The 27610-nt window shown below is 40.7% G+C and overlaps 1 protein-coding gene across 2 annotated transcripts in view; it reads left to right on the top strand.

Annotated features, from left to right (window-relative positions):
* Positions 1-1455: 1455 nt before the first annotated feature.
* Positions 1456-27610, top strand: part of ITGB1 (integrin subunit beta 1) — a 43422-nt gene continuing 17267 nt past the window's right edge. For both annotated transcript variants that reach the window (XM_084223175.1, XM_084223174.1), the window contains exons 1-7: positions 1456-1590; positions 21073-21142; positions 21387-21472; positions 22958-23180; positions 25169-25339; positions 25650-25888; positions 27100-27255. In XM_084223175.1, the coding sequence (XP_084079301.1) occupies positions 1582-1590; positions 21073-21142; positions 21387-21472; positions 22958-23180; positions 25169-25339; positions 25650-25888; positions 27100-27255 (954 nt within the window). In that variant the 5' untranslated portion in view covers positions 1456-1581. The remainder of the gene's footprint in view (positions 1591-21072; positions 21143-21386; positions 21473-22957; positions 23181-25168; positions 25340-25649; positions 25889-27099; positions 27256-27610) is intronic.

Raw genomic sequence — 27610 nt, 5'->3', positions numbered from 1 at the left:
AATCCACAACCTTGTCATAATTAGCAGCAGATGTGGGTTTTTTCCCCTGAAATAAAACAGCAGAGAAGAATACTGTGGATAAAACTAATTTTTATCTTCCAATACCTAAATTTCCCACATTTTTTGCAGACCACTATCCCTCTGGCCCTTACTTTTACTTTGCATGGCATTAATTTTTTACCATTTTTAAAACTTTGGCTTTCTGGTGGCTTTCTTCTTTCCTGGAAGTATTAATATATTGATTTACCTGCTGAAACATATAGTCTCTGCTGTCCTTATCTCTTGATGTCAAAGTTATTTAGCTACCATTTCATTTGTCCAGTGCTTGCTTTTGATGAGCTGCTTGGAGCAATAGTCTGTCATTTCAATCTCATTTTCCAACACCACTAAAACAGTTCTGCAATTACAGCTGTACCAGCATTAAAAGCTTTTGCTAAAACAGCTGTTATGAGACTGCACCCCAAACCACTGCACTGCCCAAGTGGAACTCGGGGTTGAATCACAGGCCACACTTGAGTAAACTAGAAACATCATTCCTTTCTAATTCCAAAATGCATCGAGAAAGCAAGCAGGGGAAAAGTGATTAAAATTATAAACAACTTGCAGCACTGCTAGTTAAGTTAACCATACAAAAACAAGAACGGACACAAGCTCCAGTAGCCAGACATAAATGCACAGTGCTTAGGGCTCTGAGCTGTGAGTTGATAGCTTTTGTTTTCCAACACCTTACTTTCAAAAATGTATTGAATGGCACGTTTTCTCATTTTTTAAAATCAGTAATTTCCCAAGTACTTATTTTAAGGGGCATTCTAAAATATCAAGAGAATGCTCCGAACACCAGCAGACTCCGGCCGAGGGATTTGGGGAAAGCGACTTTTTAGCTCGGAGCGTGTGTTAGCACCAGACAAGCCCACCCATCACTTAGTGACTTCCACTGCTCTTGGCAACAGCTGCCAGCAAGAGGGACGGGGACTCCCCGTCTGCCCAGACTCCCCGCTGGCCCCGCGCGTGGAACCAGGCAGGGAGGGGAGCAGATGACCTCTGGAAAAGGGCTGGGGTCGAGCAGCCTTTCGACACCGCCGGGAGCGAGGGGGCCGCGAGGCAGCCCCAGCCCCAGCCCCAGCCCCAGCCCCAGCCCCAGCCCCGTCCCTGTCCCCGTCCCCGTCCCCACCCACCCACCCACCCACCCACCCACCGGCCCAGCCCGGGGGCGGCCGGCCCGCCGGCAAACCCCGCCAAATAAGGCGCTGGCGGGCGGCACGGCTGGAAGCAGGAGGGAAGCGGGCACCGAGCCCCCCTTCAAGCGCGGCTCTCCCGTCCCCGCCGCCGCGCCGCAGACGCCTCCCTGGCCCGCTTGACGGCAGCGGGGAGGAATGTGTTTCCGGGGCGGGTAGAGCGGAGCGCGGACCTCCCCTCCCCTCCCCCGCGGGCCGGGCTCCCGCAGCAGCGAGGAGCAGGCGGCGGCGGGCAGCCAGCGAGCAGCGAGCCCGGGCGTCCCGCCGCGCCCAGCCCAGCCCTGCCCAGCCCAGGACGCCGCCGCAGCGAGCCGGGCGGGCCGGAGCGCGCCCGCTGCCCGGAGCCATGGCCGAGGTAACGGGAGGACGGGCGGGGGTCGCAGCCGGCCGGGAGCGAGATGAGCGGTGCCTGTGGCCGCCCCGGGGCTCAGCGCCTCGGGCGGGCTCCGGCGGGCGGCGCGGGACTGCGAGAGCCGCTTCCCGCGCCGGGAGCCGCCGCCGCCCCGAGTGCGGGTCCCTCGGCGCCGGTCCCGGGCGGAGGAGGGGGCGCCGCCTCCCGCCGTGCCCGCCCGGCGCTGTGGGCGGGAAGGTGTCGGGCCCAGCCTGCGGCTTCCTGTGGCGGCGGGACGGCGGCCTCGGGCCTCCCGTGCCGCCGGGGCCGGCCGGGCCTTTGTCCGCTCGGGGCCGGCCCTACCCCTGCCAGCGGGGTAGCGGCTACCCCGGGCAGCGCCCCGAGCCCTCTTCTCCGAGAGGGACGGAACCCGTGCCAGTGCCGTGCCCTGTGCCCGCCGCCGCCTCCCGCCGGTGGTGCCCTGGACGGGGGCAGCACTCGGCTGCGAAAGTTTCGGGCGGCTTCCCGGGAGTGCGGGCGAGGGCGGGCGGCCGGAGGGGGAAGGTTCTTTCTACGGGAAGCGGGCGCTGGAGTTACAGGAATGGGAACGAAAGGAGTGAGGCAGTGCAGGAACTTGAGTACCCCGGGTTTTGACCTGCACGTATCTGCAGAAAGCGAGCACTGAGAGCGGGGTCTGTGCAGTTTGAATGACGGGATGGTCGCAGTGCAGTGTTCGGCTGCTCGATCCGACCAAACTGGCTCTGAGCCTCTGTAGCTTGCTATAAACTTGTGTCGGGATGGAGTGGGAATGTGAGGCCTCCGTGCCATGTCCCACATGGGAATTTCTGAAAAATCTTACAGCAGTAGCGCAGTGCTTTGTCTCCTCTTATTGCCTTCAGTTCCTGGTGGTTGGAAGGAAACATGGAGCGATAGGAAATTCATTCTGACTCACTGTTCAGGCCCATGTCAGATGTCTTTATGTTATGGAGTAAGTATCTGACTGCCTGTTAAACTCATTAGGTAGTCTTTGTGACCGTTTATGAAAAGAAGTTGATCAGCGTTCACCTTTGCTTCTTCATTTGTCCTTGATAGAATACAACAGTCCATTCATGCCAGCAGATGTGCACATAGCTGTTGGGTGAAAAATGTTGATTTTTCTGGTAGATTTGCCATTGCTGCTACAATCCTGTTCATGCCAAGATACACAAACTTTTAGGAGTAACGATTGTCTCCATTTAGATTAGTGGAACCACTCACAGCTAACGCTACTTGTGTGATAAAGTGTTGAAATTAAGCAGGACCTTATGTACGTGGAAAGAGATTTAAATAACTTGTACTCCTGGCATGCAGATCATTTGGTAGGTGAAGGTGGCAGTGCTACAAAAATTAGTTTTGAGAAATGAGGCAGCTTGGTAGCAGTGAGGGGATTTTGTTGTTCTTGGTTGTTTGTATGGATCATTTTTAAGTAGTATTATACTACTAAAAGGATGTAAATTAGACTAAATTAAGCAAGACTAAGAGCAAAGACAGTCATTGTCCACATCCATCCCAGCGATGAAATAGATGATTCATTCTCCTGTCACAAAAAATATTACTTGCCTCTGGGTAATGATTAAGTAGCATTTTGCAAGCTTGCCTAAGGCTCTATTTATAAGGGTTGCAAAAACAGTGAGCCATTGGCAATAGGTTGGCAAGACAAGACAAGTTAAAGATGTGAACACCTTCAACTTTTGTCCTTTTCAAAGATGTCTCAGCTGAAAGGTGAAAAGCTGACAGGCATGCATAATCTTACCTTAGTCAAAGTTGGAGCTACTAAGTGCTGTATCTGTTTGCCAGCCCCATGATAAATGAACCATATTTACTTCCAAATGAAATGTCAGCAGTTAAAACTCTGCTGTTCTCTGTGGGTGCAGCCAGGGAGCTCATTCTGCTCTCTGTTCAGGCGTCTGATCTGTGCCATGTCCTCAGTAAGGCCCACCCTTGTGAAAGACTGGTTTGGAGGGATGCTTGTTTCTCTAAGAATGTGTGTGAATTTCTGATGGGAGTGCAGAATTTTAGTGTTTTGTCTTGAGTATTTTAAATGACTCAGGTGGTTAGCCTTACACCACTTCCTTTGGGAGGTGATTCCCAAAGCTGAAAAAAAAACTGTCTGAGAACTTTTCCTGCTGTGCTTTCTTCCTGATTCATGATTTCATTCCTCTCTCTATACCTCTCATTGGGTAGCTCTGCTGTAGTTCAGATTTGAAAAAAGTTTGTTTGCTGTAGCAGTAGCTCAGGAAGTAGATAACTTGGGTAGCAGAAAGGTGAACTTGGGGAGAGCTGTGCACACATGGGGTGGGCACGTGCTGTGGTCTCCCTTGCCCTGAATACAATTCCCTTGCTGCTGCTGGTATGAGTGTCTGTCAGTTGTTTGTAAATAGTTGTCATGCCTGCCTTTCCACCCAGTCTCAATTTAGTTGGGTGATGTGATGCACACTTAGCTTGTGGTTCTCCCAGCTTCTCATGGGTCTGCTACAGGCTTCGTGCTTGGCCGTGGCTCTTGGTACTGAAACAAGGTGCTGCAGCTCTGTTAAGTACCTTGTCTTGATGGGACTCTTAGTAAGCAAAGGCTCTAGTTCTGCATCGGACTCCCTTTCCTTCTAGTGGACAGTCATGCAGAGTCCCTGTTGTTCCTCTCCTGCATGTGGTCTGAGGGCCTGGGTTTCTTCAGTGTGGACCTGCTCATGATGCCTCCTGCAGCCTTTGCTGGTGTCCCCTGTCACTGCTGCACGGAAGGTGGATGTGTGACTGTGCTACTTTCCCTGGTCATTCTCCTCACATGGTGTGGGGAATGGGTTTTGTGGGGGAGGGCTGGATGGAGCTTGCTGGCCATTGATATACCTGACCTTTCTCTTCCTCCTCATTCCTTTCCAATTGTGTCTTGTACCCCTTCCGTGTAAGACAGACCGTTGTAATTAGTGAGGCATTGCTCAAATGAAATTAAATCAGTATTAATCACTAGCTTTAAGATTGCTCATGCCACCTCATGAGGCACTTGGAAAAGATAGGTCCAGAAAAGACAGAATCTATACTTAACAATAGCGGAGCCTATTCTTCCTCCTTTGCTTTTCTAGAATGTCAAGTGATTTATTTTTTCCAACTTTTTTTTTTTTAGGACGGCCAATCCCCTTGGCATCCTTTTAATTCTTAGGGGCTGCCATCAGCCCTCTGAGAGGGAATCCTTGTTGGGAGTGCCTTTTTTTCTTTTTTTTTTTTCCTTTGACTTTTAAGCTGCGTCTATTGGTAGAGCTCATAAAGTAATTACATAAATTTAATCAATCTTAAAAATGTAATTAAGGCAATATGTAGTTAGATTTATTTTGGAAGTGTCATTAAAAAGTACTTGCCAGTATGTGTACTATTCCCCTATGACTGGATTTTTAAGTCAGCTGCTGTATTCTGTGCCTGGTAGAAAATTTCCGGTCTCCCAGCAGCAAAAAACTCGGAGTTCAGTCTGTATTTTCCTGCCTCTCATCTCCCATCTGTCTTTATATTGCTGATTCTACAAATTGTTTAACTTGCCCCACTCGCCTTGCTTTGAAGTCACCTTCTAATAGCAGCGTTCTCACTGCCACTTCTACTCAAGGTTTTCCAGGCTTCTGCTCTGGTGTAGGTGTGCAAGGATGTTTTTTAGACAAACACATCTCAGACCTGTACATGACAATAAGTTTTTGTTGTGGAGGAGAGTTAGCTGGTTTTTTTCTGAAGAGGATGTTTGTTTGCTTTTCAAAAGGGAGGGAGTATCACAGATTTGAGAACAAATGAATAGATGAACAAATTCAGTGGCTCTGTCTCCTGGACAGATACTGGCAATATCTGTGTGCTTTAATGTTCCTTTTACATCAGAAAATTAAAATCTGTTGGATAGTTCTAATGCTGGTGAATATTGTAATTTATGGCAGATATGTTCTCCTTTTTACTGTGTAGTTCCTCCTTGCTCTGTGGTGTGTTGTGTTGACAACTTTCTAAAAATGATGTTTCTTGTCATGTGGTAACCAGAGGGGACCACAGTATTGACCAGTATCTGTCAGTTGTTGTGGTTATGGCATTTCTGGGGTAGCCTACAAAGCCGTTTTTGTGTTTACCCACAAATGGGAAGACATATTCTATTTCTTCTTTTTTTTCCTAATTTCTCCTGCATAGGTGTGGTCCAGTAACCTAAACTCCTAAAACTGTAAGTCAGAATAAATTTAGGAGAAGACTTTTTCTCTGCCCTTTTTTCTTTCCCAACATGTGGATTATTAGCGTAAGAACCAGTAGAAAGTATATATGGCTTTTGTGCTTTAGCTGTGTGAGTTTCTAATCCAATGTATGACACATCTAAGCTTGCTGAGCAGCAATTCTGTTGGGAATGTTACTCAGGAAATGAAAATTCTAACTTCTGTGAACGAAAAATGAGACACTAGGCACCTTGTTATACATCACTAAATAATATGATTGCCTTTTTCAGTACTAAAGGTGCTCTCTTTAGCAGAATGTTGTTATTAAACATCCTGTATTTTTGGAATAACTACCTTCTATTACTTCTCTATTCATAAAGTAATTAGAGTGGTTAGTGGACTTCCTAGGTTATTGTATTTTCTCATTAATGGATTGGATATGTTCAGAAAGATGGTAAAGTCTCTTTAACAAAATCTGCACATAACCAAGCACATGGTAGGGGAATTAGCCTGATGAGACTATAATAAATATTAATGTTTTCTTTTGCAAAAGGTGATAGAATTCCTACCTGTAATCATCTTTGGGTCACTGAGCAGAGGCTCTTTAATATTTTAGTGATTTTTTTTTGTGCTATATCTTTTTCATTTCTCTTTACAGTCAGATGCAAAATGGCTTATGAAACCTGCTTTCTGTCTTAAAAGCAGTTTCATGTGTTTCGTTTTTTTCTTTTTCAACAGCAGCAACAAAATGCCATTAGTATTCTTGTGGTTTTATTAGAGGGGAAGTTTTGAGTAACAAAGCTGAGGCTGGAATCTTAACTTTCTTGTTGCTCGTAAGAACTGAGAAGATACTGGTCTTTTCTCACCATCCTATTCATTCCTTTCTGTCACAAAAAAATGTTTTGCAAATCTTCGTTAAATTAATGCAGTTCTCACATTTTGTCAGCAAATCATTAGGCTATAAAAGTCACTTTCTCAAAAATTCTAATCTGTATGACCATGTTTAAGTGCAGATTCCTCTTTAAAATGCTCATAAACTGCAGCATATAGAATACCTAATGCCAGTATTTCCTCCCCCAAATGATTGGCATCATATTTGTAGTTCTCCTATTTCTGCTTTGGGTTTTGTATGAGATCACATACTTAACTTAGTCCTAGTTTTGACTCAGTTTTAACTTCTGCTCTTGGTACATTCTGGTGTAAAAGCAGGAAGGGCTGTTGTTTGTATGAATTTTTGTTGGTTTAAACTACAAATTTCTCTTCAATATTTTTACTACATAGAAGTACCTGTATTTAATTTTCTGTTATAGCTATTAACAATATGTTTTAAACTTTGTAGATGTACAAGTAAAAGCATTTTTGATGTGGAAGCTGAACAGAAAAAGAAATATTTCTTCTTTTCTCATCCTTTGTGGTAGAATAAAAAACAGTGATTATATATTGGGCTGAACTGAAACACTGATCTTAGCCTCATTCAAAGGTGACTGATCTGTGGTTATTCAAAAGAGAAGAAAAATAATTGTATCAGATTAATTTAGAAAGAGTCAGTATTTCATTTAGGAAATGGTAATGAGTCAAAGGTGGTATCTTGGATATCAGTCCATACTTGGTCTCTGGAAAACAAATTAGAGACTGGGATGTGTAGTTTGGCATAATCTTGCCCTTGAAGTAAATATTGAAATAAGGATGTGTCCATTTGGAAATGGGGATAAGCTATCATTCTGGTGTTCCTTAAGTTTCTTTGGTGGAATTGTAGTTTAATGTGTCTTACTTAACATGTGCTTACCTTGGGCAGTGGCACCAAGAGTCACATCTTCCTGTTGTGCAGGAAGCTGCATCTGATCTGTCCTCATCTGCTCTGAGTCCTTGTAGGCTGGCAAGACCTGCTGGGAGTGATCTTCCACAAAGCAGAGGATGCTCTTCCAGTGAGCAGTGGGATAACCAGAGCATCCAGGAGCATCCTGGGGACCATAGCAGGTCATTTGAAGGACCTGGCATTCTAGTAGCTTGGCCAGCATCCTCCAATTCAGCTGCTTAAGTATTAAATTGGCTACATCCAGCTCCATCTCGATCCTCAGCTGTCTGGTGTTTCAAATCTTGGGTAAAGAGCTTTTGTATAAAGATGAGTACAAGTAAAAGGAAGGCCTGTTTCTGAAGGGGAGATAAATATGAAAGAATGTCATCTTTTTGATGTTAAATCAAAGCACTCTCACAGGTGTTAAAAGATGACACATTTTAGTAGTTAGTTATTGAGAAATTTGGAATAAATTTTATATCGGGATGACTTCTGATATTGCTAGCACATCTTTGAGAATGGAGTGCTTGAAGGCTTTATGCTTGTTCAGTCAGCAAGTGAAATGCTCCCTCTTCTGTTAATGAAAAGGAGAAATGAGGAAATCTTGCTATCACCATCCGCAAGGTTGGCTAGGGGGTAAGCATGGTTGATGTGCTGCCAGTGAATTCTGGCTGGGTTTTTTTCTTATTACACTGATGTTTTATTTTCTGGTGTATTAGGAAATTAGTTTTAGTGGGCTTAGGATAAAGTCAATAATTACTTTCTCATAGTTTCCTTCAGTGCTTTTGCAAGGTTGTATTTAGTGTGTGTTATTGTGCTGATGGCACATTGTGATGATGTGATGCCAGGTGGAGATTGTCCCACAGCTAAAAGACGTGCTAGAGCCCATCTGCATAAAATACAAGGCTTGACAGATTTTTAATTGTCAATTTGCTGAATTTGTGGCAGAATAGATTAAAAATCTGTCTTTCAGTTACATATGAATATAACTTATGTGCATTTCCAAAACATCTGAAAGTGTAACAATTTAGAAGGTAACACTTGCTCTGTGTAGTTCAAAAATGGCAATGATTTTTTGTGTTGTTTTTATCACTTCTATGCAAATACAAATCAGTGTGAGAAATTAATGTACAGAACTTCAGTGTAATTTTTCCTGGGTGTGGACTTCAGCATAAAAAAGGAAGCAGCAAATTTCCTTTTTTGGAAGAACATGCTGTACATTCCAGCTGTAGGTTGTTAAAAATGCGTAATAAAATCAATAAACAGCAACAAAGATTTTTTTCTGTGTATGTGTTCTCTCCCTCCATTACACATGTTGTTTGCATAACTTTTTAAAAACTAGACTGAAATGTTACACATCTATGTTACAGATATCTCCTTTCAGTGAAAAACTCAACTTCAGCTTTAGGGAGTAACTATACTGTGTAAGATTGCTGCCGGCGTTTTTGCCTTTGCCAGCTGTCTGGTTTGGATAGTAATAAAAGAGTTTGCACAAATACTGCCTCTTTTTGGTGCATAATTCACAATACAGTTTCACTTTCTAAATGAAGAATATCTGTATTTAATATGATTAACATTTGCTTGTAGCTGGAAGCAATTTTAATGCTGTGTCTCTGCACAGTTTAAAAAAAAAATCTCACTCATTAGTGATAACTCAAAACTCTGCAGCAGACAATTGGTTTTCAAATTTTATCTTAATTTCATATTTTGTAAAATGTTCCGTTGGCTTTTGAGCCATGAATTCAACTAAAATTGTGTTTAATTTTCATAGGAATGTGGTTCTGCAGCAATTTATACCAGCACTAGGTCTCAACTGTCCCTCCTGCCTGTAGCTGTGCAGTTTTGCCATCCCGCTTGCATCAGCTGTGGAAGTTATAGGGCTGTACATTGAGTTATTGAAATAACTGTTCTGGCTGAAAAATAGCTTGGCCAAAAATTAATTTTCAGCTAGGTCAGTTGCTGCAGCTGGGAGATCACATGCATTGTGAGGGAAATGCTTCAGAGCCAGGGGAGGAAGGGGAAAACGTGCAACTCATAGAGAGAGTGTGTGCCACTGTGGCAGTCCAGAGATAAGTGGGCATAAACTGCTGTGGAACCTCACAGCCTCTGCTTGTGCCTGCTTCAGTGCTCTTCTGACTTGAGTAAACCATCTTAACGTGCTAGATCAGGTGAGAAATCACTCAGCAAGGTGTTATTGCTCAGCTTGTTCCACTGGCTCAGCTAAGAGGCAAAAGTATCATCTGTAGTTGGCACCAGAGAGATGAAGGGTGCAAAGTGGGGAATTTTAGGGTCTGGAGAAGTTGAGCTGTCTTCTGGGTTCTCTAGTAGCAAACTGGTTGATGCGCTTGGCTACAATGAGAAACCTCACCTTTGATTATCTTTTGCAGTGCTCTTAAAAGCCGCTTGTGGACTCCAGCCTTAAAATCCCGCTCTGGAAAGCAGCAGAAGTGTATGAATAGGCAGATTGTTCTAGCCAGAACTGCTTTTTATGAAGTACTTTGTGATGAGTCTGGGTGGTTTTGGTTTTGATTTTTTTTTATTAAAAAGTCATTTAAGGTTGAAGTTATTTTTTTCCTGAGATTGATGAGCTTTTTGCAAGTGCTCAGATTTGCATCAAAATCTGGATAAAGTTCACTGTTTGTATCTGTTTGTGCTTCTGCCTAGCCTTTTATCACTGCCATTGAATTAATAATCATCATTAGTTATGTACGCAAAAATATATAACATACGTATGAAAAATTAAATATATCTAGAATTAAATTTTATTCAAAATCTCATAGATACAGATTTATAAGGCTGTATGTAGTTCTGTGAGTGACCAGTTTTTTATTGTTTCTACATGATCATTTTTATGGACACTGACATTAAAAGAACGTTGAGGACAAGAGTTGTTTCAGTACAAGTCTCATTCTAAATTGTGTTTGAATAGTGAATATTTTTAAAAACTTGACGTTAAATATTTGAATAGTATCTGTAAATATTAATTTATGTGCTTGCTATTCAAATTCTAAACTAAAATATGAACAAACAACAAAAAACCTAAAATCCTTCAGTATTTTGTTCTTTGCTTCTGTTAATTTTTTCAGCCAACTAATTTATTCTGGTAATCTGTAAAAATAAAATTAGAATGTTCCCCAAACTGGCTGGCTGTGTTGCAGAGCATTTATTAACAATTCATCCAAGATCAGCTTAGGATGGTTGGCCTGTGACAGCCTGGATGTAGGCTGGTTTAAGAGCAGAGAGCCCAGTGTAATTTTGAAGGGCAGTCAGTCTGACAGCCACCTGCCCCTTCTTAGAAGCTGTTTCCTCAGCACTCCTCTGTCCATGTGGAGGTCTGGTTTTCACTGAGGCTTACAGAAAGTGGCATTTGGCACAGAAGGGAAAGGGATGGCCCAAAGTCCAAGTGGAGCTGGCTTGGGATAGAGGTGGGGGAGGTCCCTGAGTTGTTAGCACAGGGTCAGAGGTTGCTGTTGTGGAGATGCTGCAGCACTGCTCATTCTTTCAGCTGCAGTTTGCTTTCAGCTGGGTTTTGGCTGCTGAAACTGTACCCTGAGTGTTAATGATGGCTCCTGGCGGGTGAACTCTGCCATGTAACGACAGATGAGTTTCCGCCTTGTTTTTTCTTTGTGGTGTGCCAGCTGCTGGCTTCCTGCAGTACCTGCAGCAATAGCCAGCAGCACATTTGCAATTGTTTTTTCTTTAAAAAAATAGATAAATGAGACACTGCATTTACTGAAATTCTCTAGCTTTTTACTTTAGAACATACTTGCCTCTGTTCTGCTTTTACTTTAACAGAAAAGCTTGGATTAAAGTAAGTTCAGCCAGATGTTGTGATAGTCATGGAGGCAGTACAGCCTCGGAAGCATCAGTTACAGTCAGCTGTGTAAGAGCTATATTTATATGCTTAACTAAACTTTTCGTTTCCCCATGTGGATAAATGTGAGGTTTAAGTTGCACAAAATTAAATAGTGTCTTTATGGGAGTAGTAAGTGGTGCAGAGTATGCAGGAATTTAATACTACCACATGGAACAGACCCCCATGTTTTCTACTAGAATGGCTTAAATCATTATATGGCATTCTTGATTGTAATCTGTCTGTGATGGAAATGCTAAACGTAGCCAAGAGGTCTTGTAGGGTAGAAAAAGCTATGTAAACAAGTTAAGTATCCAGTTCACACTTTCTCCCACCAAAAAAATGGTGTTATATTTAGACTATAGAGGAAATTAAGTTGTTATGGCAAAAAAACCTCATGGTTCTAAAAGCATTTGAAAAGTACTGAAACAACAGATTTTTAAAATTCTGTTTTAATCACAGTTGTGTGAAGAGATGCTTGTAATAATGAAAATCCTGGAATATTTGTTACAGAAAAATGGCTGCTGATAATAGCAAGATTGTGTATGGTGATAATTCTTATAAATTTCTGGAGACAACATGCTTTGAGTCAGTAAAGTTGTGATGAACAACTTTACAGTTGTGTGGAAGCTTATGTTTGAAAGAGTATGGAAAAGGGATATTTTTGACAGTGACAGTTTTAATGGGAAAAAAAAATGACATATATTTGTTATTGGTGCATGTCCACATTGTATATTTATCCTTAAAGAGGAAACTTTCTAGCTGGCATAGAGGTGCTGTAGGTGTAGCAAACACTTTCAACCACAGCAATAAAAAACAAAAAAAAAAGTAGCAATAGGCTTGGTGTGTTTTAGTGGTTTAGGCTTGGAGAGGTGCTGCCTTTGCAGGGTGCTTGCACACCAGCATAAGCAGCACAGGACATTGTTTTGTCCTTTCCTAAAATTCAAAGAGCTTCATTGTGTCCTTGTATGAATCCTCGGGTTCTGTGGGCAGGATGCAACGACATGGAATTTCACAGGCACAACAGTTTGAGAAGTGTAGAGCGGGTTGTAGTTGCAGACTGGATTGTCAGATGTAAGTGTATAGCTTAAACTAGGTATAAGCTGTAGGTAATCAACACATAAAGCGCACTGCTGATGTTTTAATGAAGTGTAGCTGCAAGTCTGAGTGCTCTGCTGGACAGCATGGAGTGTTGTATTTCTCTCTTAATTTAGTGTTGAACTTTAGACACAATACACCTTCTTGTTAGTCTAGTTTTCCAAAATACAGCTGTCAGAGTTCATGCTGTAAATTGCAGTTTGTGGATAACTGCCTGGTAAAAAAATTTAAATAAAAAGGAACATTTTTGTGAGAAAGAGTACCTGACTTGGCTCTTTAACAGTTTCATATATGTGGTCATCATGCACAGGTTGCTTGTTCTTGTGAGCTGTGTCAAAGTACTACCTGTCTTTCAAGCATTGAGATGCTTTCCAGAGTAACTCCTGAACTGTGGAATCTTGGCTTCAAATTATGATTCGACAGGTCAAGAAAGTGTTATACAAATCATCTCTTCATGTGCATACAAACCAAGCCAGGGACAAGGATGGTTAATACAGCAAGTAGGTGTTCTTAAACTAGTAATGATTCATGGTATGGTAGTACTGTGAAGATCTAGTCATGAGTTACAAGCTGTCTGTGCATGGCAGTGTGTACCCACACTGTTTGAAGAAAGGATCTTCCTTCAAAAGGTGCTGACTAACCAATGTAATCCTGCCTGCACTACACTACAGTGCTTTCCAAAAAGCCTGAGAACAAAGGGAAGAGATCAAGGTTGCACTTGAGGTTTGCTGACTAGAAAGATGAAGTCTCTTTGTCAGTAGCAACATCTTCAAGTTGCCTCTGTGCATCTTTTTCCTGTTCTTTTACCCTCTGTCACCATCGTTGGCATGAAATTCCGACGTGTGTAGGCTCTGAAATAGAGATATTTAATGAAAAGACAAATCATGGTGTGATTCTTGGGACTGTCCTGTGCAGGGCCAGGAGTTGGACTTCAGTGATCCTTGTGTGTCCTTTCCATGTCAGAATATTTTGTGAGTAAATTGAGTGGGATTTAGTAGCAGTAGTCTTCTTTACAATTTGCTATGGCACTTGTTTTTCTTGTGATGAGTATTACTTAGGTGTGCAGCCGATTGCAGCAGTTTGTCATTAAGAGAAATTGTCAATAGATTTTGCTAGTAAAAAACACAGAAATACAGTGAAACAGGTGTAGAAATACAATGAAATCAGGCATGGTATGTAATTTACCCTGCCTTTATAGGTTTGCTGTGTTCCATAAAAGTCTGCATTCTGTAGGCTTTTCTGGCTTTCCAGAAGTTCCCTGGCTGCCTTTGGTTCCTTGTATTTAGCTCCTTGTATTCGCTTTTAATGGAAGTCCCTAGAGAAGTCCATATAGTTTGGACTGATCAGGTCTGCAAGTAGAGGGGGGTTTCAGCCCAGCATGCACAGGTCAGAGTGATCATCCATGATACAGGAGGTTTGCAGTCGAGGCTCTCTTATGTGTCTGAGTCTGAACATAAATCTGTTTCCTTTCACTTTCCTTCAGGGTAGAGTATTTGGTGAGAAAGAAATAAAGTTCATACTCCAGATTATGAGTCCAAGTCTCTTGTTTTTTCTCATGGACAATATGCTGTAAATCTGTAAATATTACAGGGAACAGTAACTGGACCCCCACTTATACCTTTTTATCTAGCTCTTGCTATATGAGCCCTTCAGTAGGTAAGCTAGAGACAAAACTATCAGTTTTTCTGTCTCTGTGCATTTTATTCTGTGTAGCAGAACAAAGGTTTAATTAAAGCTCATAATAGTATATCCTGTAGGATGATAGAGCATTCCCAGAAAATGGGAATGCAAACCCTTTGGGGCTGAGGAGGGACTGGAGCCCATTTACCTTACTTCTGTGTATGCCATAGTACTGTAAAATATCTGCGATCCATTACCACCTTCTGTCATGTCCCAGCTGGACCTACTGCATTTTATCTTTCTCATTGTGGAGAGATGTCAGATACCAGAAAACTTTATCATCTGCAGTTGTTCTGAAACCTCTACCTGTATTTTTTCTGATTATAGATGAAATTTGTCTTCCATCAAGAAAAATCTTCCCCACAATTCCCAGCAGCCAAGCACGTAACTTGGGCAGATTTGTTTCCATTCCGTAATTCAAATCAAAACCAAAAAAATAGTTTGCATAAAAATACCTAGTTGCTTTTCATTCCATTATTTAGAACTGTTAGAAAGTTGGGTTTCACAGGAGAAACCCAGAAGCAAACATGAGCAATTCTGGGAAACCCAGAAGCAAACATGAGCAAATTCTATGTAAAAGCAATAATTGGTCAAACCGTGTGTGTGCTTGTGAAGTTAATGGTTGAGTCTTGAAGCAGCTGTGTCCTATATAAACTAACAAACACCCCATACTCTGGGGACACACGATGATACATGAACAGCCTTCCAGCTCTGTTCTCATGAGCTGTGGCCTCAGTCTGCTCATACTTGTACATGAACATTTTCATTTATTCTGCTGAAGAGGCCATGTGTTGTAGGTACCCAAGCTGGGATTTCAGCAAAAGACACAAGGGTATTTTAGAGCCTAACACCTACTGATTTCTCCCACTGCCTTCAGTCCTTTTTGTTGAATTTTAAGCCACTTGATTTCATGGGAAATTTTTTAGAGCTGGATTAATCAACTGTGGGTAGTAATGTAGTGTAACTCAGAGTCTTAGCAGTGGTGTTACTCTTCGTGTTTGTCTGCCTTAGTGGGCATGGGAGTGCAGCTCAGGAGTTTTGATGTCCAACTTGTACAATTGTGATATCTTTTCTCATGGTTTGGGCATTCACAAATGTGTATTCTCATCTCTTTTTGGACTCCCAACCCTGCAGGGGAATCTTCTGAACTAACAGTGACATACACTAATTGTGGCAGGTGACCTTACAGAACCATACTGGAATAGAGGACCTGGTCTCCCTAACCTAAGCAGAAAATCAGTTTTCTGTAGATTTTAACTCTCTTAATTGAAAGTCAAGACTTGACTAGTTTATTATATGTTATTTAAATATATAATGCCCTTATAACACAGTGTTTATGGAAGTGATTCTCATGAGTATTTGGAGACTTGTTTTATTCCATTAACTTAGAAATAACCAACAGAATTTAAGTCCAATGTGAAATACTGTTGAGTCTTTTATGCTGTAGCATCACAGTAGCTGAAGTGGGTATGCCTTAAAGTTTTCTCAGGAAATACTTTGAGTAAGCAGTCTTGATGTGCTGAACTTTTTGTGTAAAAGTTATTTCAGTGTTAAGGAATTTTTTATTTTGCACTTCAGTCTGTGATAACATCCCATTCTTTCCATATTACTGCAAGCAGTTCAAAACCTGCGTTCATGTCTGTGAAGTTACCAGGGGCAGAAGGAACACTGTGGTCTCGAGCCATGGTGTTAGGCTGGTAGATAGATAGGCTGTTGAAGGAAGGCTTACTTTTAGCATTCTCATTTGGACTGGTGTGTTGCAAAGCCTTGCTCTGGGGGCTGCACTTATGTTGTCCATCTTGACTTTTCCCATCAAATTCACTTTCCCTGCATGGGGATGCTCTGCTAGTTCATCTGTCATGATGCAAGGTCAGGAGTTGGGCCTCTCTGAAAGGCAACCATCACAAGGCTGGTCTGCATCCAGGGAATAAATAGTTTTGCAGGCTGAGTTTAGGATTGGGTTCTTTGATTAAAATTGCTGGCAATTCAAGCACGAGTGTTTATCCCAAATCTCTGCTTGTTCAATGAAGAATGCATTGTAGTTTCTTAATGGTGGTCCTGGAATTTACTGTGTGGTGTATTCTGACTATACTTCAGTATCACAGTAGCACTGACTAAGTAAATAAGATAGCTGTGAAGGTCATAGATAAAGAATTACCAATTAAGATTTGTGGGGAAAATCTATACCACAGGCTTGAAAGCTTTAATCAAAAGTAACTCCTTAGTATAAAAGGGGGTTTTTTTCTTTTTTTTTTTTTTTTTGTACAGGTGCCTTAGTAATATACCTCTCTCAAAACAGAACAGCGAGATGCCATTTCAGTGCTTTCTTTTACAGTGACTTGCTTCTTTACAGTGAATAGTCGTACAAGCAGATATGTTTAGAGTTGTTTCATGTGCAGGCAACTTGGGGATTGTAATGAATGACATCTGTTGAGGGAGTTCTGCTGTAAAGAGTATTTGCAGGTCATTGCTAGAGGTTTGTAGTCTCTGTGTAATTGCTGTCCCATGTCACTAAGGATGTTTGGTTCTTCAGTCCCTTCTTTTCCCCCCCACTTTTTTTTCAGAAATATCAATGGGATTCATTCTGCCAGTCAATAAAATTCACCCTGAAAAGCATGGCCCTCAGCTAATGCTAGGAAACCTTCTGGAGAGAGGGAAGAAGGAGCTGTTTTAGCAGGGCAGCCATCGAGTTCTGAAACAGGCATCTCCAGAGACTATTTCATTCTGCTTATTTTAGAAACTTGTCTCTTCCTGCTCCTTTTTTAACCGGAGCCTTCATGCCTGGGGGTGGGGGCTTGGCTGTGTGACCAGTGTAGTCCAGCACACAACCACAGGCTCTGGCTGAGCAGCAGGAGTTTTTCCTTCCCCGTCCCCTCCAAGTGCCCTTTTTCTCCATCCTCATCTCACCACTTCTGCTACACCAGGATAAGTGATTTTGTAGCCAGGTGGAAGGAACAAGACATTTTCTTTGTTGGATTAGTTTCCGACAGGACTTTTCTTGTTTCAGCCCGCCTGGTGGCCACAGTAATGCTGGCATTGATCAAAAAGGAAAGCAGTAATCAGCCAGGAGGTTGACTAACAAGAGGGAATAACCAGCAAGGAGAATGGGGCAGCTCTCTTCAGTGACTTTCCATCCTTGCACTACATGAAAGTGGCTGTAAATGTAACATAGCTCCAGGAGGAATCAATTCCGTGCACCATTTCTGAACCAAGATTTAAACCCATGAAAATACACCTCATGCTAAGAAGTGTCAGGCTGAGGAAAGCACGAGTGCAAGTCTGAAAGTGTGAGTTGTGTATTCATTTCTAGGTTTATAAGTGCAATTAGAGTGGTGTGTGGGGGTATGAGTTGGCTGTGTGGATACTGCTTTCAAAAGGTGCTGTCTGCACCACATCTCAGCTCTTACTGCACACTGAAATGTTCCCCCCGTGGTCTGGTTGCATGTTTCAGTGGAAAGCTTTGCAGTAAGGCACAGTTCAGAATGCATTAGGGGCAGATGCCATGGAGTGTTTTCCTGTGCTTGCCATCAGCTGCTGGATTCTGCATTACTTGGTGAGATGGGCAGCTCAGCTGAGGGGAATAATACTGCGGGAACCCAACACGTCATTGTTAATATTACCTTAATATCTGTATAAACTGTGCCCTGTGGCAGTGCTGAGCTGGAGAGTGATGAGAGGAGAGCAGCATAGCCATCAGTATTTAATTTCAAAGGAATAAATGTGTGTATAACTGTTACCTTTCTTCCTTGATCCCATTTGCCCAGTTAATTTTCTGTAGGGATGCTATTGCCATTCTAATAAATAAATGTAAAAAGGCTTCGGTACTGTGGAGTAGTCAATTTCTAAATATCTTGATGATTAGCAGAATGTCAAGGTTCTAAATACTTAATTTACAAATTCAAAATTTTATGGAGAAATAATTTTTCTTTCTGTTGTCACTTAATGAGTCATTTCAAATTAAAAGCTCCCGAAATTTCCATCAAAGCTGATTTTATAAATAAAAAATTTTCTTCAAGCATTGCATTTTGTCGAGACAGTAAAAAAAAACAACTTGGAAAGCATTGAATCTAAATATTTAAGTTCATGTCCATGTTTGTTTTCCTAAAATATTTAACTAAAATAGAGTATGGTTCACAAATGTGCAGAAATAATTTTAAAATCAGTTTTTCAACAGCACACCATTTGCAGCCTTTTAGAAAGGATCCAGGGGGTGATACAGTATTAAAGAGATTTCAGTCTCTTAGCTTTGAGTTGCTTTTTTTCAGGGAGGAAATAAACCCATTTTTTCAAGGATTCTGGAATCTTTTTCAAGGTTTTAGAAAGGGGGGAACAAATATAATAGAAGATAGTTAAGTGTTGCATAAAAATATTAATTCATTTTAACCATTGGGGTTTTGGTCAGTTGCAGTCATCTCGGGTTGAATACTGACTGGACATTTAGTTGTAGCTCCACCAAGGGGTTTCCAGAGGCTTCCTTTGGCCACCGCTGTACTCGGAGTTACTCGTTTGGGTTTATTCCCTCAGTGGAAGATCAGCAGGAGGGCAGTTCCCGCTGCCGGCTGGGACTTGCCGGGAGCGCATTCGGCCGGCGGGAGGGTGGGAGGAGAGGGCGTGCGTGGCTTCCATGGGACCGCAGTCAGAGCTGAATGCAACCGGCAGATCGGAGCTCGCCTTTCCCAGCGCCCGGCAGCTGGAAAAGCTGTTCCGATGAGGAGGCGGAGGAAGCGAGCCGCTCCGGAGAGGCATTGGCGCGGCCATATATGGGAAAGGACATTTTCCTTGTTAGCTTTACCGGCACTCTGTGCCCAGAGCTGCGTTCATCATGCGGATGCACTTCCACTGGAACGTTTCCCTTCCAAACGGTTTAATCATAGCTGTAGCACTGTGTCACATCTTTGCTGACTTATTTATATAGTCGGTGTGGACTTGCTGTGCATCCACTCCTAGTCGGCCCTATAAAGGTGAGCTGTTTCTAATTTTCTCGTCTAGGCTGTCAGAAAAGATGGTGCTCACCAGGTGCCAGCAGCTTGGCTTTTTTTTTTTTTTTTACTGAACAGCCTCCCCCATTTTGGGCCACACTAAAAGCAAAACTGCTTCTCGAGTAACAAAATATCCTTTCACTTGAGGGAAGCAAGGTTTGCTGAACACAGCATACCTACCATAAAACCAGGACAGAAGAACGTGGAAGTTGAGCAACCTGGTAAGGACTTGCTGTCCAGACTTCTGGTCTGGTAGGTGAGCTCCTGACCACATAACCACTGTCCTTCCAAGTCTTGGTTCAGTCTCTTCCACCTGCTCACATTCCTTGGGTCACTGTTCCCTCTGATCAAGGTTTGTGGTTGGACAGGTTGAATTTAGGTGATCGCTTATGAAGAGACTCAGAGTGTTCCTGGAAGAGAGTTTTTGTGAATGAAGGACTGGTTACTTGCAGCAGTGTGCAGAAAGTGATTCAAGTTGCATGTATGCAGAAAGTAGTGTTCAAAAGTTAAGTAAGGTATAATTCACAGTTCAGTTTTTTCCTCTTTTTTTTAACCACTAATTCCTTCTGTGTTTATGCATAACATCCGTCAAAGTAGTTCAACAGCATATTCTCTTAATTCTGCTGTGTCTAAACTCCACTGCCTGTCCTCTCACCATAGCATCCACTGAAAAGTGAGCCAAAATGATTTATCAGAAAAATATGAGCCATCTAATACTGTTGTTGGATACAATTTGTTAGCAAAGAGTTGGCTTCTGTTTGAAATTTTCCCCATCAGATTTTGGAGCAGCCATTCCTTCTCTGGTAGCTCTGGCTGGATGTGCAAAGTAATAACTGTGTTTCAGTGTGCAAAAACCAAAGGTCAACTGCTGTACTAATTTGAGCATTGCTTGCTTTGTTGCTAATTTATACGAAAAACAGTACATCTTCTAGAAAAATGACAAATTCCGTTTAGGAAATTCTGCCAAATCCACTTTTCCTTGGCTATACTGCAAGATATTTTTTAGGACAAAAAGTTATTTGGAATACTTTTGTTTCCAGGATGACTGGAGAGGCTTTAATTAGCAACAACATTTTAGGGCGTTCAAGGAAACTGGCCGTTATCATCTAAGTTTTCAGGACTCTTATAATGAATAAAAGAGAAATATAATTTAAAATAGTATCAAAATTTAAAAGGCAACTCACCCTGGCTGACTACCTTCTATTAAGGTAGGAAACAATTTAGAAAAATTTAGCCTTTCATTAATACTTATAGCACTGAACAGTTTTATTTTTCTTTGATATGGGTGGTATCCATTAATTTTCTGTTGTCTAAAAAAGAAAAAAACAGGGGTAGACTTTATATCAGGGATGCTTTTATGGTGCATATTTTGAGATTAAATTTCTAGTTTGTTGTATAACGCCCAAATCTGTAAAATGCCCTTTGAAGATTGCAAAGAAAGTGTTTTGTAAAAAACATGTTTTGGTGTTTATCTTAAAACAGAGATGTGAGTCTAGAAACGCTGTTTCCGTCCTCTATTGCTGTGGTAGCTTTATTTAGAAGTCTCTCTCTGATAACATTCAGAGCGTAAATATTTTTTATAAGGTGTTAAAAAATTGGTCTGGGTTCTTCCTCCCAAGTCAACAGTGTTTTCAAATTTCTCATAGCATGCAGAAGAGCATTTCAAAATAATTTAAGAAGCTACCCTGTTTGATGTCTTCTAAATACAGTATAGTCCACAAACATGGTTTGTATTAGGGCAAAACTGTCCAGCTGCTACAACTAAGATAACTAGATTTGAGTTTGTTCCATCTTCCTTGTCTCCTCTGAAACAGTTATATGTCCACAGCTTCATGAAATTATCTTTTTTGCACTTACTCATTAGAGTAAATCATCCAGTTTGGTTTCTGTTTTGCCTTCCAGACTAATTTCAAATGGCTCACATGTGCTGGCATCCTCTGTTGCTTGATATGGAATGGACTTGCCCAGCAAGGTAAGGCATTTGATCGCGCTGCAGTAGTTAATTGCTGCTTTAAAACTGTATCTATTTAGCAGTTATTTATGTGGATAAATACATCCTCACTAGACAAATGCTGATGGCAGTAGGTCAGTCATATCTCTTGTTAATAGCACGTAGTTAGAACTTAGTTTACAAAACCAGAGTGAAGCAAAGTGAAATGCTGTTGTTGTAAAACACCTTTTTATAACTGAAGTGACAGATTTGCGTTCCTCACTAGGTGGAAGCGACTGCATAAAAGCAAATGCAAAGTCATGTGGGGAATGTATACAAGCCGGACCAAACTGTGGCTGGTGTAAAAAAACAGTAAGTGTTGTTGAAATCTTTCTATGGTTCGGTTTTTTCCCTTGGTTTCAAACTTTAGTAAATACTTTACCCATATAGAAATGTCTGTTTTCATTAATAGTAATTTCCTCTAGTTCTTCAATTCGATACTTATTTGAACTTTAAAAATCAAACACTGTGATTTTTCTGATTTGAGTATAAACGTTTTTCACAATGTGTTTACTTCTCCTTTTCCAAATTCTAAGTGTATACAGACCCTATAAGCCATCTCATAGTTATTTAAAATTACTCCAATGTGGCATCTGGCTGAGTATGCTTAATTATAGTCTTCCAGTAACATTAGAGTTAGAGCTAATTTTAGACAGATGTAGGTGGAGTAGGGAAAGAGATTGAAGGGGATTTTTCTTCTAAAAGAAAAATTTTCAAATTTTAGTTTTCTGTTGATAGACCTGAGGAGTAGTAGATAGGTTTGTGTGGGTGGCTTGTTTGTTTCATTATGAAACAAAAAGGGTATGTTAAGAAAAATTAAGTTCAGGAAACTGCAAAATATAAGATATAACCACCGTAGGCTGACATATCTTCTTCAGGTTAGAAACAGAAGAAAATATTTTATATAGCTCTTCTTTGGTTTATTATTGAAACTGAAAACTTCCCATTTTCTTGCTAGGAGATGATAATTTATTTTTATTTATATACATTGTCTACTTACTATTCCCCAAACCAGCTCATAAACTTGCAATATTTAATTAAACTGACTGATTTTATAATTTCACCTTGAGCTATCAGATTTCCTGGAGGTCTGTGTCACCAAAACCTGACAAGCTTTAGTATACATTTATTTATATGCATATTTTAGGGGAGGGGGCAGAATCAGAATTGTCAAGGTCCTCGATTAGAAGCCTTATTTATTTATATATGAGGTTAGAGCTTTTTTAAGATTTGATGTAATGATAATTTGTTGTTCAGAACAAAAAAAAGGATTAGTTTTGTTTATGGGTGTTACTTTCAGATTGAATTTCCCCAAAATAAGAGTTGTCTGTCTTTGTCCTGCTCTGTCAGCATATTGCTATTACTTTGTTGTGGAGTACCGAAGTACACTTATATAATCTTAATTAAAGAGGAAAGAATGCTAAAAGCAGGCTGTATGAGTAGGTTCACATTATTGGTAACTATGTGAAAGTGAAAGATTTTTCTACTAGCAGTCAATTTAGAGTAGCCAGTTTAAACAGATGTCCCACTTCTGATGGAGTTGGCATTGTGCTTTGGGTTTTTTTTTGCCCCTCTTGCATCTTATACGCAGATAAGTATAAGTAGATGCAAACTCCTGGAGTAAATAGTAATCATTGACTACATGTAGTATCATTTAATATATTTCAAGACTATGTGTTTTATTACTGAACTTTGGAAAAAAAATAAATGTGATCATTGTAGAAAGAGCAGTTGTGGGTAGAATATAACAACTTGCACATAGCTGTAAATGTGATTCTCTTTTGCTGTGTTTTCTAGGACTTTTTGCAAGAAGGAGAGCCAACATCTGCCCGGTGTGATGACTTGGCAGCACTGAAGAGTAAAGGCTGCCCTATGGAAGATATAGAGAATCCCAGAGGCAGCAAACAGGTGCTCGAAAATAGAGAAGTAACAAATCGTAAGAAAGGTGCTGCAGAGAAGCTGAAACCAGAAGCCATTACACAGATCCAGCCACAGAAATTATCACTGCATCTAAGAGTGGGTAAGGACAGTTTCGTTCCAGTTTTGGGATGATTCTGTGTCACCACCACGTCTGCATTTTTTGATTTGCATGTGTAACCATTTTGTTACAGAAATTACTATTTTTCAGATAATGTGAATGATAGCCGAGCCGTTCAGTTCAGATCCAGGTGTTTGGGTACTCCATATACTGTTTGATTTTTGAGAAAGTTTAGATACTATCACTTGTTCTATTTTCCCAATAGAATTTAGGAAAAAATTGATGGATTTTAACATGGATTGTTAGATATGTCAGAAAGGCAAAATTGTTTTGTTTCAGTATTTTGTACTTGATTTTCTACAGTGTCCCTGTAGGATGAAAGTAGAGGAGTCAGCAAAAACATCAAGTTACTGGAGCATTTCCTTTTGCTTGAAGTACTGCTGTTTCCTGAAGTCTGCATGTCTGAACAAAGTGGTTTTGTAGTTATGCAGCACAATTTTTGGATTGCTACGTCAAATACCTTCCAGAGGCTAAAGATGTGGGCACAGAACCACAGTAGTGAAAACACAAAGTAGTTGTGTAGCATTTCCAGCCTCTAAAGAGAACTGTATCTAGTTCCAATGAGGGAGGTGGGGAGGAACAGGGCTAGTGGCCCAAATGAGCATAATGGAGATTGTCCTCAGGGAGAGTTCTTAGGTACTGTAGACACATTGAGCAGTGCCTTGTATTTTCCCAGAAGAACAGCTGGTACTTGGGGTCAGCTGCTTGGTGGTAGTTGCAGCAATAATTGGAAGGTGATGTGAAGCAGACTCAGCATGATGTAGAGAGAAAAGTGATGAAAATTATTTTGCAGTTCTGGTATGGCTCTTATTTATTTCTAATGTGAACTTTTTTGCTTCAAACCAAATTATTGTTCCTCTGCTGACACAGAAGTTTCTTCATCAGAACATAGCAGGGGCCTGGACAACCAGAATCTAATTACCCAAAAGATGTTTGTAAGCACTTCCATTGGTATTAGTTCTCTGAGGGACTGAGAACTGCAGAGAGAGATACTTGCTTTCTGTGCAGACTTTTTGAAATATTAGCTAAGGAAAATCTAAACAGGTTTTTGTGCTGGCTTTTTTTCCCTTTTGTTGTTTGAGGGTTTTTTTGGTGAAAACCATGTTACACAGCTGTGTGACTTGCCCATTTTATGTTTTTCTCACTTAACTAATTTTGTTGATGTTTACCAAATGTTTCCTAATTTTTAAGCAAACTTAAGTAGCAGCAATACTGCCATTTAAGCTCAATGACCAAGGGGAGTGGGCAATCCTATTGATTTAATTCCTTATTTCATATAAAATAGGGAAAGGAATACTGTTGCAGTTTCTGGGAAAGGGGGTGTGTGGTATGTGTGTGCAATCCTTCTGCACTGTCTTTCAACATCAGGGTGAGACTAGATTCTTCTGCAGGTAAAATGCAGGGTCTGGGCTTACAATCACAACAAATACTAACTTGCTGTTCTCTCACTGCCATTTCTGTGCTCTGAGCTTGGTAGATGCAAAATAACTTGCAATATTCCATCCAGAATTAATTTTTCTTTCATAAACCTGTTAAAACAATGTGGTTTTTTAACTTTTGAGAATTATTGAAGTAATCTTGGATGAAAATAGATGTCAAAAATTTGTGCCATTAGGTCTTACAAAACCTCATTAGAATGACTGCAAGTATGAAGATTTGAAATTGCAGCAATTTCAAAAAAAAAAAAAAAAAGAAGCTTGGGGTTTGGCATGGTATTTTTTCTGTGGGGAGATAAAGTACCTTGGAAGTACAAAGTTGAACATTTGAAAGAAACACTTACTGAAATTTTTTTAATCATAATTTGTTGGTAAGCATTTCAGTCAACAGGAGAAAAAAATAACTCACCTTAATAACTCACCTTTAGTAATTCAAAACCTTCATAAGGTTTCACAAGCCTTTCCTTAGGCATTTTTCTTGCCAGTGCAGTTATGGAATATTTAATGGTTTCTGTTGTTTAATCTCCAAAACAGGGGAACCTCAGACATTTTCATTAAAATTCAAGAGAGCTGAAGACTACCCCATTGACCTTTATTATCTTATGGACCTCTCCTATTCTATGAAAGATGATTTAGAGAATGTGAAAAGTCTCGGAACAGCTCTGATGTTAGAGATGGAAAAAATAACTTCAGACTTTCGGATTGGTAAGAAAGATTTGCCTATTCTGAAAATACAGGAATTTTCTTCTAAGTTTCCTTCCTGATGTTTTTCACATTATTGTATATTAAGAGTATTTTTTTTCATTTTAGCAGTATTATGGCAGATGTTCTAATACAAAGGACCCATTGAACAGTGTAAAAGTATTTGGCATTGGTGGAGAAGATAGGACATAAACAAGTATAAGAGCTATTTCTGATGTCAGTTCAGCTATAATGCATTTGAATTCTGTTGTGTGATAATAGAAATGAGACTTCCATTCTTCAACTTACAGGGATTTTGTTGTTCTTGTCTTAGGCTTTGGCTCTTTTGTGGAGAAAACTGTGATGCCTTACATAAGTACAACACCAGCCAAACTCAGAAATCCTTGTACAGGAGACCAGAACTGTACAAGTCCATTTAGCTATAAAAATGTGCTCAGCCTTACCAGTGAAGGAAACAAGTTCAATGAACTTGTAGGTAAACAGCACATTTCTGGGAACTTAGATTCTCCTGAAGGTGGATTTGATGCAATAATGCAGGTTGCTGTTTGTGGGGTAAGTGTGTATTGTGGTTTTTTTTTACTGTTCTATTAGATGAAATTGTTTGAATGCAGCCTTAGTGTTTTATGGTGGCTTGCATTTGAATACGTCACCTCCTGTGAGCAAGACAGGGTAGGTGAGGAATTCAGTGAGTGAATGAAACTGGGAAATGTGAAGGTGCCAAACAGAGCTTGTGATCACAGCGGGTACAGACAAAGCTTTTAAAGTTTGCTGTAGAGGAAGAGTCAGGTTCTGCTTAAAAGTGTATGAGATCCTGAGTAAGCAATTATTCTTAGATTGTTTTACAGGTGTGTAAGCTTGTTGTGGTTGCAGAAATTTGGTGTGTTGTGACTTTTAATAGTTTCTCAAAGTAGATGGAAAACTGGTTTTACTTACTTATGAAGGCCTAAAGATTACTTGTTTCTGTCATTTTTTCAGACTGTTCTATGCACCTGTACAAAATGGACTCCTGAAAAAGCAATACCCAAGTTTATTGCTCTTGTTTCCATATTATTTTTGTGGTTGATCAATGGATTCAAGTCTTTCTGAAATGATCTGGAGTCTTGATTTAAAAGTGCAGTGTTTATCATAAGCCTTTTAGGGTTTTTTGGTGGTAACTGTTAGTGTATGACACTTCTACATGGTCTTCTTTCATTAAATTAGCTAGGGCTTCAGCTCCATGGATAAATTTTAAAAAATAGAAAAGGGCAATTTACTTAATTAAACAGTTGTGCAGCTGTGAGCCAAGATGCTCATGGGCAGGATGCTCATCAGTCCTCTGGCAAGCACTGTGCTGGGTGCAGATCTGCACTAGGTTGGCAAAGCCTGATGATTCTTCAGAGTGTAATGCTGGACAGTTCAGTACTGCAGCAGTGCTGCACACCAGCATCCTGGGGCTGCCTGGTCATGGCATGGGAGTGGAACTGGCACTGAAGAGCCACATTTCTAAACCCTGTCACTCTTCAGATACTCCATTGAGAACTGAACAGAGTCTATCTCAAAAAGACTCTTTTTTGCCTTTGATGAAAAATCTGCAGCAGATATTTTGGAGCAGACATTAAAATGAAACACAAGTGTTTCCAAGGTTTAATGAATTGTTTTCCAGGGTGACACTTTTGCAATGTGACCTCCTAACTTTCCATGCACTTCTCTCTCAAGTGTTAGTCCCAAATGCTTTAAAATAAATTGGTACAAAATACCAAAAATATGTTTGTGTTTTTCCCAAGGAACAAATTGGCTGGAGGAATGTTACAAGACTGTTAGTGTTTTCCACGGATGCTGGATTCCACTTTGCAGGAGATGGTAAACTTGGTGGAATTGTTCTGCCAAATGATGGGAAATGTCATCTGGAAAATAATGTGTACACAATGAGCCACTATTACGTAAGTCTTATATCATCTTCTAGGGAAATTAATATTTTATGATGCTTAAGCTCAAAAGAACTCATTGGGTCATCTGATATAGTTTCAGACCACTATGTCTTAGAAAATTTATCTGCTTACATCAAGTGACTTTAGTTAAACTAAAGCAAATGTGCAGGAATTAACCTAGTCTTAATTGGAAAATTTCAAGAAATGGCAACTTTCATGCTATGACTATATGTTGCTGGATTTTAACTTTTTTGATGACTAATAGTCCTGTATGCCACACTGAATCACAGAAATATTCTGAGTTGGAAGGGATGCACAAGGGTCATAGAGACTAACTCCTAAGCTGGAAAACTCTGGTGGCTGTTTC

The sequence above is a fragment of the Fringilla coelebs genome, assembly GCF_963513975.1.
Source record: "Fringilla coelebs genome assembly, chromosome: 1".
Taxonomy (NCBI): domain Eukaryota; kingdom Metazoa; phylum Chordata; class Aves; order Passeriformes; family Fringillidae; genus Fringilla; species Fringilla coelebs.
Note: the sequence above shows the minus strand (reverse complement) of the source record. Positions and strands in the feature narration are given on the sequence as shown.